General features: G+C 38.5%; 1 protein-coding gene across 1 annotated transcript in view; it reads right to left on the bottom strand.

Moving 5' to 3' along the window:
• LOC132817350 (adenylate cyclase type 10-like) overlaps nucleotides 1-13677 on the bottom strand; it is a 187519-nt gene that overhangs the window by 157366 nt on the left and 16476 nt on the right. The window contains exons 8-10 of the mRNA XM_060827758.1: nucleotides 8825-9016; nucleotides 6774-6892; nucleotides 6596-6672 (exon numbers count right to left, since the gene is read on the bottom strand). Of these exons, the coding sequence (XP_060683741.1) occupies nucleotides 6596-6672; nucleotides 6774-6892; nucleotides 8825-9016 (388 nt within the window). The remainder of the gene's footprint in view (nucleotides 1-6595; nucleotides 6673-6773; nucleotides 6893-8824; nucleotides 9017-13677) is intronic.

Below are 13677 nucleotides of genomic sequence, written 5' to 3'. Positions count from 1 at the left end.
GTAATCTATGGACCACCAGCTGGGGGGAAAGATGTAGAGGTATACATCTGCAAGGAAATCACAGATGCCAAGGGGGACTTTAACTACCTGAATGTAGACTGGGACTGTTGCAGCATTAAGATTGGAGAGGGGCAAATGTTCCTCGACTATGTTCAGGAAAATTTTCTACAACAGTATGTGTCCAATCCAACTAGAAAGGATGCACTATTGGCTCTAGTTTTTGAAACAAGGTGTGTCAAGTATATTAAGAGTCAGCAGGGGAATATTGCATTCTAAGGTTTAGGTTGATGATAGAAAAATACAACAGGCAATCAGAGCAGGAATGATAAACCAGAATGAAAAGTTAAGGGAAAAACTGTACTTGAATAATGGCAAGAAGAGATGGTCTGGGCATGGTGAAGGTATATTGTCTCAGTAGGGAAATGGAAGCAGTTAGTTTCCACAATAAAAACTTTAATTATGCAACAGGAGAAAACACTTATTTACAGTAGTGCCTTGCATATCTTTAGCAAGATATACCCTATTGGTATATTCTATTTCCTTTGAAATAAAGGCCAACATTCTATCTGACTTCTTTATTACATGCTGAACTTGACTTGTATGCTGGCTTTTTGTGCTTGATGCACAGGATTCCCAAAACGCCCTCAGTGCTATAGCTTTATGCAGTCTATCTCCACTTAAATAATACTCAGCTCTTCTATTCTTTGTGTCAAAGTGTATAACCTCACATATTCCGACATTATATTCTATCTGCCAAGATTTTGCCCACTTGCTTAATCTGTCTATGTTTCTCTGCTGACACTGAGTGTCATCCTCTTGCTTTTCCATCTATTTTGGTCTTATCCACAAAATTGGTGATAGCACATTCACTTCCATCATCCAAATTACCAATGCATATTATAAATAAGTTTGTCCACAGCACAGATCCTTGTGGCGAGTTACAAGTTACCATTCTGAAAATCCCTCTCTTATCCCAACTCACTCTTCTATATTAGTTAGCCAATCCTCTAGTTAAGCTAATGTACTACCCTTAACATTTGATTTGCATTTATGTTTGTGTGTGTTAAGAAGCAGAACACCATCGTTTCTATATTATGTTGCTAGGAACTCTCATGTTGTTTATATATGCTTTTTTAATGAGGTTTTATAAACTTGGAGTAGAGCTAGACTTTACTCTCCGTATGAAAAAGACATGGAGAAAATTATGTTGTTGCATAGGTGTCTAATGACATAAGGAGACACCAACAGAGACACCTAGAAAGTCCTTGCTAGTCTATTTTCTTATTTGACTCAGTTTTGGCAATCCCATTGAAGTGCTAACCTGTAAAAAGACAGACCAGAAAACTGCTGGAAGCCAAATGGATGGGAAACTGAAAAGCTTGCTCTGAAGAGCTTTGGAGTCACTAAGGAAAAAACTCCAGAAACCAATTATAGCCTTATTGGCTGAGCAAGAAGCATTAACACAGTGGGGTAACTTTTCACCAAATTTTGAGTGTCTGTAAGGTTGTTGTTGGGGTAAAAGAGTTGAATAATTTTCATATTTGTTGTGGGGCGTTTCAAGTAGCTATTGCATGGTGTAACGAAATAGTAGTTTTCCTTCATGTAATAAAGTTTTATGGTCTTTTTTAAAAATACATTGGAATAAAGCTAGTTCTCTCAGTCTGAGATAAATAGTAAAAGTTACAGTGATCATGGATGATTCCAATATGCAGGTAGACTGGGAAAATCAGGTTGGTAGTGGATTGTAAGAAAAATAAATTTGTTGAATGTTTACAAAAATGGCTTTTTGGAGCAGTTTGTGATGGAGCCCTCTAGGGAACAGGCAGTACTGGGTTTAGATTAGATTAGATTACTTACAGTGTGGAAACAGGCCCTTCGGCCCAACAAGTCCACACCGACCCGCCGAAGCGCAACCCACCCATACCCATACATTATCCCTTACCCCTTACCACTATGGGCAATTTAGAATGGCCAATTCACCTGACCCGCACATCTTTGGACTGTGGGAGGAAACCGGAGCACCCGGAGGAAACCCACGCAGACACGGGGAGAACGTGCAAACTCCACACAGTCAGTCGCCTGAGTCGGGAATTGAACCCGGGTCTCCAGGCGCTGTGAGGCAGCAGTGCTAACCACTGTGCCACCGTGCCGCCCCTCAGTGTTAGTGTTATGCAATAAGACAGACTTGATAAGGGACCTTAAGGTGAAGGAAACCTTAGGAGGCAATAATCATGATATGATTGCATTTACTCTGCAGATTGAGAAGGAGAGGATAGAATCAGATGTAATGGTATTGCAGTTGAATAAAGGCAACTACAGAGGCATAAGGGAGGAGCTGGATAGAATTTACTGGGACAGGAGCCTAGCAGGAAAGACAGTGGAACAGCAATGGCAGGAGATTCTATGAGTAATTCAGGAGACACAGCAGAGATTCATCCCGAGGAAAACGAAGCATGATACTGGGAGGATGAGGCAACCATGGCTGAATGAGGGAAGTCAGGGATAGCATAAAAGCAAAACAGAAATCATATCATGTCGTGAAGGGCAGTGGGAAACTGAGGATTGGAAAGTTTAAAAACACCAACAAAGAGCAACCAAAAATATATATAAGGAGGGAGGAGATTAAATATGAGGATAAGTTCACCAGTATATAAAGATATATAAAGTGCAAAAGAGAAGCAAAAGTGGGCATTGGGCCACTGGAAAATGACACTGGAGAAATAGTAGTGGGAACAAGGAAATAGCTGAGGAACTGAATAATTACTTTGTGTCAATTTTCACGGTGGAAGATACGAGTAATATCCTAAACATTCAAGAGACTAAGGGGGCAGAGCTGAGTATGATGGCTATCACCAAGGAGAAGGTGCTAGAAAAACTGAATGACCTGAAGGTGGATAAATCACCTGGACCAGATGGACTACACCTCAGAGTTCTAAGGGAGATAGCTGAAAAGATAGAGGAGGTGTTAGTGGTGATGTTTCAGGAATCACTAGAATCAGCAAGGGTCTCAGAGGACTGGAAAATTGCTAACACGATACCACTGTTTAAAAAGTGAGAAAGGCAAATGAGGGAAGATTACACCGATTAGCCTAACTTCAGTCATGGGTAAGGTGCTGGAATCCATTGTGAAGGAAGAGATTTCTGAAACTTGGAAGTGCATGGTAAAATAGGGCAAACTCAGCATGGATACATCGAAGGGCGGTCATGCCTGACAAATCTTGTCGAATTCTTTGAGGAAGTAACAAGCAGATTAGCCAATGAATGTTATCTACATGGACTTCAAGAAGGCCTTTGGCAAGGTGCTGCACAGGAGGCTACTGAGTAAGGTAAGGGCCCATGGTGTTAGAGGTACGTTCCTAGCATAGTGAGAAGCTTGGCTGTCTGGCAGAAAGCTGAGTGGGAGTGAAAGGGTCCTTCTCAGGATGGTAACCAGTGACAAGTGGTCTTCCGCAAAGCTCAGTGTTGGGACACAACCTTTCACTTTATTCATTAATGATCTAGATGAAGGAACCGAGGACATTCTGGCTAAGTTTGATACCAAGATAGGTAGCAGGAGAATCAGCATTGAGGATGCAGGGCATTTGCAGCATGATTTGGACAGGTTAGGAGAGTGGGCAAAGAAGTGGTAGATGAAATCATGGAAAGGTGTAAGATCATGCACTTTGGTAATAAGAATAGAAGTATGGACTATTTTCTAAATGGGCAGAAAAATCATAAGTCAAGTGCAAAGAGAGTTGAGAGGTCTAGTCCAGGATTCTCTCAAGGTAAAATTGCAGGTTGAGTCGGTAACTAGAAAGGCAAATGCAAAGATGGCATTTATTTTGAGAGGATTTGAGTATGAAAGCATGGATGTACTTCTGACTCTATAAACTTCTGGTCAGACCGCCTTTGGAGTATTGTGTACAGTTTTGAGCCACACATCTCAGGAAGGATGTACTGGTCTTGGAGCATGTTCAGAGGAGGTTAGAACATAGAACATGGAACAATACAGCGCAGAACAAGCCCTTTGGCCCTCAGTGTTGTGCCGACCTGTGAACTATTCTCAGCTCGTCCCCCTACACTATCCCAAAATCATCCATGTGCTTATCTAAGAATTGTTTAAATCTCCCTAATGAGCCTGAGTTGACTACCTTAGCAGATAGGGCATTCCATGCCCTTATGACTCTCTGTGCAAAGAACTTGCCTCTGACAGCTGTCTTAAATCTATCACCCCTCAATTTGTAGTTGTGCCCTCTCGTACAAGCTGACGTCATCAGCCTAGGAAAAAATCTTTCACTGTCTACCCTATCTAATCCTCTGACCATCTTGTATAACGAGAACAATCTCATGAACGAAAAGTTTAACATATGAGGAAAGTTTGAGGGCTCTGGGTCTATACTTAATGGAGTTTAGAAGGATTGGCGGAGATCTAATTGAAATATACAGAATACTGAATGGCCTAGACAGAGAAGATATTGGGAAGATGTTTCATTGATCAAAGAGACTAGCACCTGAGAGAACAGTCCAAAAGTAAAGGGAAGTTCTTTTTGAATGGAGATAAGCAAAGTGGTGAATTTATGGAATTCATTGCCACAGAAGACTGGGGAGGCCAAGCCATTCGGCATATTTAAGACTGAGATAGATAGGTTCTTGAGTTTCAAGGGAATCAAGGGTTATGGGGATAATGCAGGAGAATTGGGTTTGAGAAACCTATCAGCCATGATTGAATGGCAGAGCACACTTGTTGGGATGAATGGCCTAATTTCCGTTCTTATGACCTATGGTTTTATAGCTTAATCTGTAATTAGCAACTACTGATGGAGAAGTTACACAACCATAACCTAGATCATTTAAAAAACTTAACTGTTAGTACTTAACATCATATAAAACTTGAACAAAAACTTTAAGCAACATTTTCAAGAGATATGATTAGTCATTTGGTTGTGCAGAGTTTGAGTATTGCTGAGGAAAGCAGACATTTTTGAAACTTCTGGTGTCCTACTTATCAGAACTGGTGCAAGAACATCAAATCTCAAAAGTACTAATAACTTAGACTTCATAACAATGCATAACAATTGGTCAGCAAATCAACTTTGATTAGTCAAGGCACAGGCCAAGAAAATACACCTGGGAACCACTGATTCCCCCTTTTATTTATTTAAAAGGCATAGTAGCTAAACATGTTCCTTTTGCTTATAAAGAACTCATCCCTATGTACCCGATATCATAACTTCATTTAAATTATCTGTGTGGCAAGCAGAAGGTATTTTTGTCAATTGGTACATAAATTTCAGTGCCAGCATTGTGCCAGCTTGGTAGGTCATTTGTCTCAATGACTGATGGATCATAACAAACAACATGTCCGTCCTGCTCTTCACAACGGGTAGAGTAATAACCATACTGAATCAGCCATGCTTGCAAGATGCAGAATGTAATGTCCATTGTGAAGCAATTCCGTGACTGGACAGCACTTCCTGAACAATCAGAAGTGTGTTAAGAATAGCACTAATAAAATGTAAGATATGCAGTCAAGCATTATATGTGCCAAGTATTTTCTTGATTCTGCACTTATTCATGCACAAGGACCTGGTCTCTGCAGGAGAAAGGTACACGTGCAGGAATGACTTCATTTCAGAGTCAAACAAATGTATAGAGGATAATTGTTCCTTGATGTATTATCAAAGAAATACCTCAACTAATCAGAATCAACTTGTCAACCAATCAACCATACAAACTGTTAATTTCTTTGACATTGGAAGAAGACTTCAAGGATACTCCACTTTCCTCAAATATTGATTGAAATATGACCTCAATTAGGAGAAGCAAATGATGCACTCTTTTTTCAGCTTTCTGCACTTCCATAATTTCTAAATTGTTTGATTATTGTTTCCCTCTTCATAGTAATCCCTTAAGTTGTGGGTATCATTCTTGCAAACATTCTTGTAATGAAGCAGTACGAGCATGCAAGTTTGAATTTTGCCAGTTGCATTACAGTAATAGTTAATGCTGTGCTAAGAAATTGTTGCAAAAAATATTTTTAATTGGGGGATTATGGTAGCTAAATGCTTATTGATCTAATCAATGTAGGAACTCATGGCCATCAGTTTGGTGTATCACACTGCTCTTTGGAAAGTCACAGTCAGGACCTGTACTCCTGCACCAAAATGGTTTTTGCTGGACCTTTATTTGGAGTATGATGGTCACTCATACTTACACTAAGATACTACCACTAATGTTTCAAACCTGCTGTTTTTATGTTCTCAAGATGAATCATTGAATGATCTTAGAAGTGAAGTACAAATATGATTTAACCTTTTTTCTGAAAGTCTAATGTTCATGCAGCGGTATTTCTAATTAATATCAAATGAATAGGTGTTTCTTTTCTCAGCATTTTCTGTTTTCAGTTACGATATCCTACATCTGAGATTTCTTTTATCTCAAAATGAAGACATAGTATGTTGTTTCAGTGCATGACCCAGTTAACAATGAAAATACTTGTTTCTGTTAATTTACTTTAAATTTAAACTAAATAACCTAAAAGGTAAAAGTTACATGGAGCAGAACATCTACCATTCTGATTTTAAACATATGCTTTTAAAATGACTTTTCTATTTACCTGTATATTCATGGCGTAGAGGGTGCCCAACTACCCCACAGAATAGCGGACCAGTTGAGATGCCAATAGATGCTACACTGAAAACACAGGGAAACATAATACATAATATTTTGATCAGGACCATTAAATTTCAAACTGATTAAGTTTTCTATGCAATTGAATCAATTTTACTACTTACCTGACATATCTAAGTTTTTTACAGAATTCATGAACATTATGTGCGCTTTGTAAAGCATTCGCACATTCATCTTCTCCTTTGTCACCAGGAAGGCCAAAACAACAAAGAAATGTACATCCCTGGAATTCATGAAAAAGAAATGATAAATGTATTTATCTTAAATTAACTTTGATCTGATCATCCCTTAAATTTCTAAATTCTGGAGAAAATAGGCCCAATTTACATAATTTCTCTTCATTGCAATCTCTGAAGTGCCGGGTATCATTCTTGCAAACATTCTTGTAGTGAAGCAGTATGAGCATGCAAGTCTCCAACTCAGTAATGGCACAGGGCACTGTGCACAGCTTGGAACCCATTCTTCCAGTGTGGAAGGGGTGCATAACTCTGTGTCAGTGCATTACAGATCCAATCATGGCAGACTGTCATGAGATCTGTACTTGCTGCCATATTATCATGTTCCAATCATGATTGTGATACCAGTGTCCTCTAAAAGATATCTAGGATGCTAAGGTGCCACTTTATTAGTGGCTGTGATTCCATGGAGTGCAATCTTTCATAGAATGACAGCCTTCATTTCTCTGCTACTCCACATTAACTCTTGATTTTGCCTTTCCAATAGTCTTGCTAATGTGGTGGAGTCCAAGAAGGGGTGTTCTAGGATCTGAAACATCTTGGAGTCAACCCTGCAAGGCCTGTTACAAACTCACTCATTGCAAGTCAGCAGCCTTCCACCAAGACAGCTACTTGCCTCAGTTATCAGTGTATAGGGGTATTAAACAAAATCTAAGATGTGGAAGTCAGGCATTAAGAGAATGCATAAGGTCAATTTGTTAATTTTGTCAGGAATACTGGTTGATTAGATTTATAAATTTGGTTTCTGGTTAAGAGAATGCTGTGATGGTCAGTAGAAGAAGGAAGAGTGTAGGTGAATAAGGAATTGACCTTGTACTAAAGGTAAGGGTATGAAATGATTGCCTTTCCCTTCCTCCTTTTCTTGCTCTGTCTCCTTCAGCTGCTCAACTATGCCTATATATATAGCTCTGCTCTCATGATGATATATATAACTAAGCAACAGACCAGTTAATCATATCGTGTATTGCAGGGATACTCCAGAATAAGCCAGGCAGAGGAAGCATTGGTTAAGAACTCCAATGGTTTGGGTGATGACAATTTGTGGGACAGCATGGTTTTGATTTTATGAGTGCTCCACACAATTAGGGAAAGGTAGTACTTGGAAGCATGCAGTGTTTAAAATGTACCATTAACTAAACTCACAAGAACTTGTGCATTATTATTTGGGGATCTCAGCTTGGAATCCAAAACTTTTCACAAAGTCCCTTGAAGTACCCTTGTATTTTTCATGTGTTGAATGTCTTTGTTGTCAATCCTTTCCAAGACTACTACACCTATTAGGTAGGCAAGATGTGACAATACGTCATGGGCATCTGTCACAAGAATGTAAATGAGTTTATTTTGCATTGAACTGAGATGTACAATTGGGGTTCAGGAGCAGATTACTATAAATGTTCTTTCTCTTCTGATGTGATGTGGAACTGCTGTCAAGCACTACCATCTCCACACAATATGAAGGTATAGTCCTGTGACTTGTTCTTTGTCAAAAAGCAGCAGGATTTGAAAGATGTGTGTACAACAGTATCCCAGTTTATTTGCATTTGGCCTTATCTTGAAATAAAGAATCCATGCTATTTTATTACCAACGCATGTAGTATGATTGGTACACCTCTGTTGAATCTTCCATTGCATTTTCTCTTAAAGTAGACTTTCAAGCAACTAACTTAAACCAGGTCTAATGATAATTGAATGACAGTCTCACACCAAACTGGGAAAAGCATTTGTAGATAATTATTGCCTCATTTGTACAATATCACTTTGCGTATTATATATTGGCTGGTGGTGGTGTTGGGGAGGTAGGAGGCTGGGTGACATGCAGGGATGAAAGAAAAGAACACACATGCAGCACTGAGAAGAAAGCTTTTAAGGAAATTGTAACTGTATATAATGCATATTACTGCCATCTGCTGGTTACTCACCTTGTCAAACATAAAGACCTTATTTATTCTTCCTCGATAAAGTTTGAATTCATTGTTAATTCCAACACAACAAGCCTGTATAGATTGGCACTGATGATACATGGTTGCATTTTCCACAAACTGTAGATTCACAAACACCACTGTTGCAGGCCGCATTTCAGATAAATAATCCAAAGGCACTGCATCATCAATCTAAGTAAGGAATTCATAATATTGACACAGATGTGTGATACGTACAGTGAGAGATACAGATTTTTGCATCAGATTCACTAAATGATCTAATGGATATCATTTACATGAATTTTCAAAAGATGACATACTAATATCAAATCTCAAATTAAGACTTTCTAAGAATTAGAAGCTTTTATTATAAATTTGTAGTTCAGCACAAACACCAATTTTCACCTTTCCCTTCTGAAACCTATCTCTATCCAGAAGCCAACTCCTCATTGGAGTACCCAACATTTTTTTTAAAAAATTGTTTTCTAATCAATTTGTTTAGGGATGTTATTTCACACCTCTGGAGCAAGTTGATACCCAACATTTTTTTTTAAAATTGTTTTCTAATCAATCTGTTTAGGGATGTTATTTCACACTCTGAAGCAGGTTGATACTGGCTCAGAGGTATGGACACTACCACTACACCACAAACATCCAGCGTTTTTTGAATTGTTAATCAGCCTATCCTGGCATATTATGACACACCTCTGGAATAAGTGGGATTTGAACCCAAGGCTTGTCACTCACTTCAGTAAACTTTTGAGCTATATTTCCAACACTGCCAAACCATTAAAAATTAGGGGTATTTTTGGAGACTAAGGCTCTTAGAAAGAAGTAATGAATTAGACAATCACTTTACAACTTGTTTTGTAGAGGATGGTATTCACCAACTAACTGGTGAATTTCCATTGAAGAATGTTTTGGGTTATGCTAATAATAAATCCTACTTCCCACACTGTTCTTCCCTAACTGTTTATATTTTGTAAATAACTCATTAATCGATCTGATAAACTAAACTTTTTTTTTAGAAAAGGGATATTTGGTCATTCATTTCTATTTTGAGTCAGACATTATTTGTCCAAATATTTCATGGATCCCCTTCTTTGTGGAGTGACAAATCTTCAAATGTCCTGACACATAGTAATCTTGCACTTTTATTTGCTGCAATTGCCATGCCTAAATTAACTTAAAACTACATTGTGTTTTCTCTGTCATTTTTACAACAAAAATAAAGCTAATTTCTAAAGCCAGAATATGCCTTTCAAGGTACAGGCATTCAAGAGGGCATTGAGACATTCGTGAGGGCATTGGATGGGTGTTTGCATAGTAATCGTGTGCAGGATATGGGGAAAAAGCAGGAGATGGGCAGGAGATAATAGAGCTAGTGCAGGCACGATGAGCCAAAATGGTCTTCTTCAATTCTGTAATTGGATAATTTGGAGATCTAAATCTCATTTATAGATAAAAAGACATAATTTTCAATTATAAGTGAGTATTTAAAAGTTAGCAGTTTTAATGAAACTTTATATTGATAAACCCTGTTGGACAAATAATAATTTCACAGAATATACAGCATAGACCAAACATTGGCACAGATAATAGTGTCAAATTCCATGTACCTTGACCTTTAATCTTTCTCAGCACTTGCTTTCTCACATCATCTATCCTGTTTATACCCATCACTTCCTATGCTAGTGAATTCCACATTCTAACCACTTTAAATAAAACCATTTCTCCTTTGCTTTATTGGATTTAAAATAACCATATCATCCCTGCCCCCTTCCTTCCCAAGTTTTGGATTCTCCCACAAACGAAAAGCTTCACTACACATCTATCCTGTCAAATCATTCACAATTTTAAAGACCACTATTGGGAGGCCATTCCAAAGATGTGCAGGTCAGATGAGTTGGTCATGCTAAACTGCCCATACTGTTAGGTGGCCTAGTCAGGGGTAAATATAGGGGAGGGGACTGGGTCTAGGTGGGTTACTCTTTGGTGGGTCAGTGTTGACTTGTTGGGCCAAAGGGCCTGTTTCCATACTGTAGAGAATCTAATCCAGTTGGGACTCCTCTGAATTTCCTCTTCTCTAAAGAAAAGACGTCAAATTTCTATGAACTGTAATCTCTCAGTTATACTAACATTACATTTTTTTGCATTTTTCTCCAGTGTTTCTCCTGTATTTTTTCATAGTATAGAGACCAGAGCCATGGATGAAGTCCAAAAAATGCCTCGCCGATGTCATGTGCCAGCTTAATACAATTCTCACTACGTCAGACAAACAAGCAGGAACTTACCACCAGGATACATGAATATCAGCTAGCCACCAAAAGACACGTCCCACTATCATTAGTTTCCATACGTACAAAGAAGGACACCACTTTGACTGGGACAGCACACACATCCTAGGACAAGCGAAACAAAGACATGCACGAGAATTTCTAAAGGCCTGACATTCTAACTGGACCTACATCAACAAACACATCAACTTTGACCCTATCAACCTTCCCTTGAAGAAAAAATGGAGATGACACCTTAAGAAACCAGGAGAGGTGGGACATACCAACAGCGCTTCACTGGAGTCTCTCACTGATGATGTTACCTAGTCATGGTGACGAAACATATGAAAGTAAACCTTCCAGCACAGCGAGCAAACTTACATCCATAATTCTCACTACTTTGAAAGCTATACTCTTAGAAATAAATCCAATGTTTTAGTGGCCATTTTCCCTTCTTTGTTGAATTGTGCTATTATTTGTAATGATTTATTCATAAGTTTCCCTAAAACCCTTTATGCCATCACTCTATTCAATTTTTTATTTTCAAAGCAATGTTATGTTTTTTTTCTGATTTTCTACCAAAGTGCATCACTTCATGTTTAATAAGATCAAATGTATTTGCTACTTTTACAGGTTTTCAGCTTGTCAGGTATTATGAGAGGTAAGCTATACTTCTCAAATTGGCATCATGTGCAAATTTTGTTCTTGAGTTATTTATTCTTAAATCCACCTTACCAAAGTAAATTGCAGTAATAGTGGTTCTAAAATTAATACTTTTAGGACAGCAATTTCTGCCGTCCTTTAAAATGATTAACAACACTTCCTCTATTTTCTAATTTTTTTAGCCAATTTGCATACCATTCAGCTATTTGGCTCCATGTCACCATACACATTCACCATTAGTACAAGACTATCAACTGGTAGCTAACCAAAGGCCTTTTCAGTATATAAGATCAAGTTGCAGCTGTACAGGACATTGGTTAGGCCACTTGTGGAATATTGTGTGCAATTCTGGTCTCCCTCAGACAGGAGGGATATTGTGAAACTTGAAAAGGTTCAGCAAAGATTTACAAGGACATTGCCAGGGTTAGAGGGATTGAGCTATAGTGAGAGGTAGAGGGATGACCTTTGAGAGGTTTATAAATCATGAGGGGCATGGAAAGGGTAAATAAACAAAGTCTTTTCCCTTTGGTGGGGGAGTCCAGAACTAGAGGGTATAGGTTTAGGGTGAGATGGGAAAAATTTGAAAGGGACCTGATGGGCAATGTTTTCACACAAAGGGTGGAGGAGCATATATAGAGTGAGCTGTCAGAGGAAGTGGTAGAGACTGGTACAATTACAGCATTTAAAAGGCATCTGGATGGATATACAAATAGGAAGGGTTTAGAGGGATATGCACAAAGTGTAGGCAAATGGAACTAGATTGGGTTAGGACATCTGGTCAACATGGACAGGTTGGACCAAAGGGTCTGTTTCGTGCTGTACATCTCTATGACTCAATCAATCGATGATATCAAATCTATTACAGTATTTTTCTTTACTCTTATTTTTAATAAGACTCCAAAGTTCTAAATTGTTAGTTAAGCATTATTCAGTCTTTCAGAATCCATAATAACTAATAGTGCATGACTATAATGCATTATGCGTACCACTGATTGCACCCCACATTTATTGGCAAAATAATTTCCTGCACTTTTTATACACTGGCAATGGACTGAAAACAGAACTTCACTCCCTTAGTTTCTACTGGACTCCAAACAATAATGTCTATCTCAAAATGAAACAATATGGAATACTAGGGTAGGAACATTTCTTATTTGTTTAAAATAAAAATTCACAATAGCAGTGAAAGATATATTCTTGTTTCCAGGCTTTTAACTGTGGCAAATATTAATTTATTATTGTTATTAAGGCTGACACTCTGCCATGACTTACATTTTTTGCAATTAAAGGAATGACATTGATATGCAGAAATGTGTTTTACTTGTTCAGATTGAAAATACAGAATAGGAATAAGTTTGAAAACTGTAATTTGCACAGTGCATACATTCATATATTTCTGATACAAACTTAAAGTTGAGTCTTTGAAATCCATTAATTCCTTAAGATATCAAGAATTTTGGCAGAGAGGGAACACCTATTTTGAAAAGTCCGGCCGAACCTATCCCAACAGTCACTGCATCAGAGGTCAGATCAGTTTTGCTTCATGTGAATCCAAGGAAAGTGATGGGACCAGGCAGAGTACCAAGCTGTGCATTCAGGGCATGTGCCGATTAACTGGCAGAGGTCATCTTGGATGTCTTCAACTCTCCCTGCAGCAGGCCACTGTTTTTGCCTGTTTCAAGAGGGCCAACATCATCCCTGTGCCTACGAAGGCTCATGCAGCATGTCTCAATGCCCTTACTTCAGTAGTCATGATGTGCTTTGAAAGGCTGGCCATGGCATTAATCAACTCCAGTCTCCCCACTACTCCTGACCCACTCCAATTTGCCTATCGGACCAACCGATCCATGTCAGATGGCATATAACTTGCTCTTCATTCCTCCCTAGAACATCTTGAAACCAAGAACAGCTACA

Source organism: Hemiscyllium ocellatum, chromosome 7, assembly GCF_020745735.1.
Source record: "Hemiscyllium ocellatum isolate sHemOce1 chromosome 7, sHemOce1.pat.X.cur, whole genome shotgun sequence".
In the NCBI taxonomy this organism is placed as follows: domain Eukaryota; kingdom Metazoa; phylum Chordata; class Chondrichthyes; order Orectolobiformes; family Hemiscylliidae; genus Hemiscyllium; species Hemiscyllium ocellatum.
The sequence above is the reverse complement of the archived record's forward strand: the minus strand, read 5'-3'. Positions and strand labels throughout refer to the sequence as shown.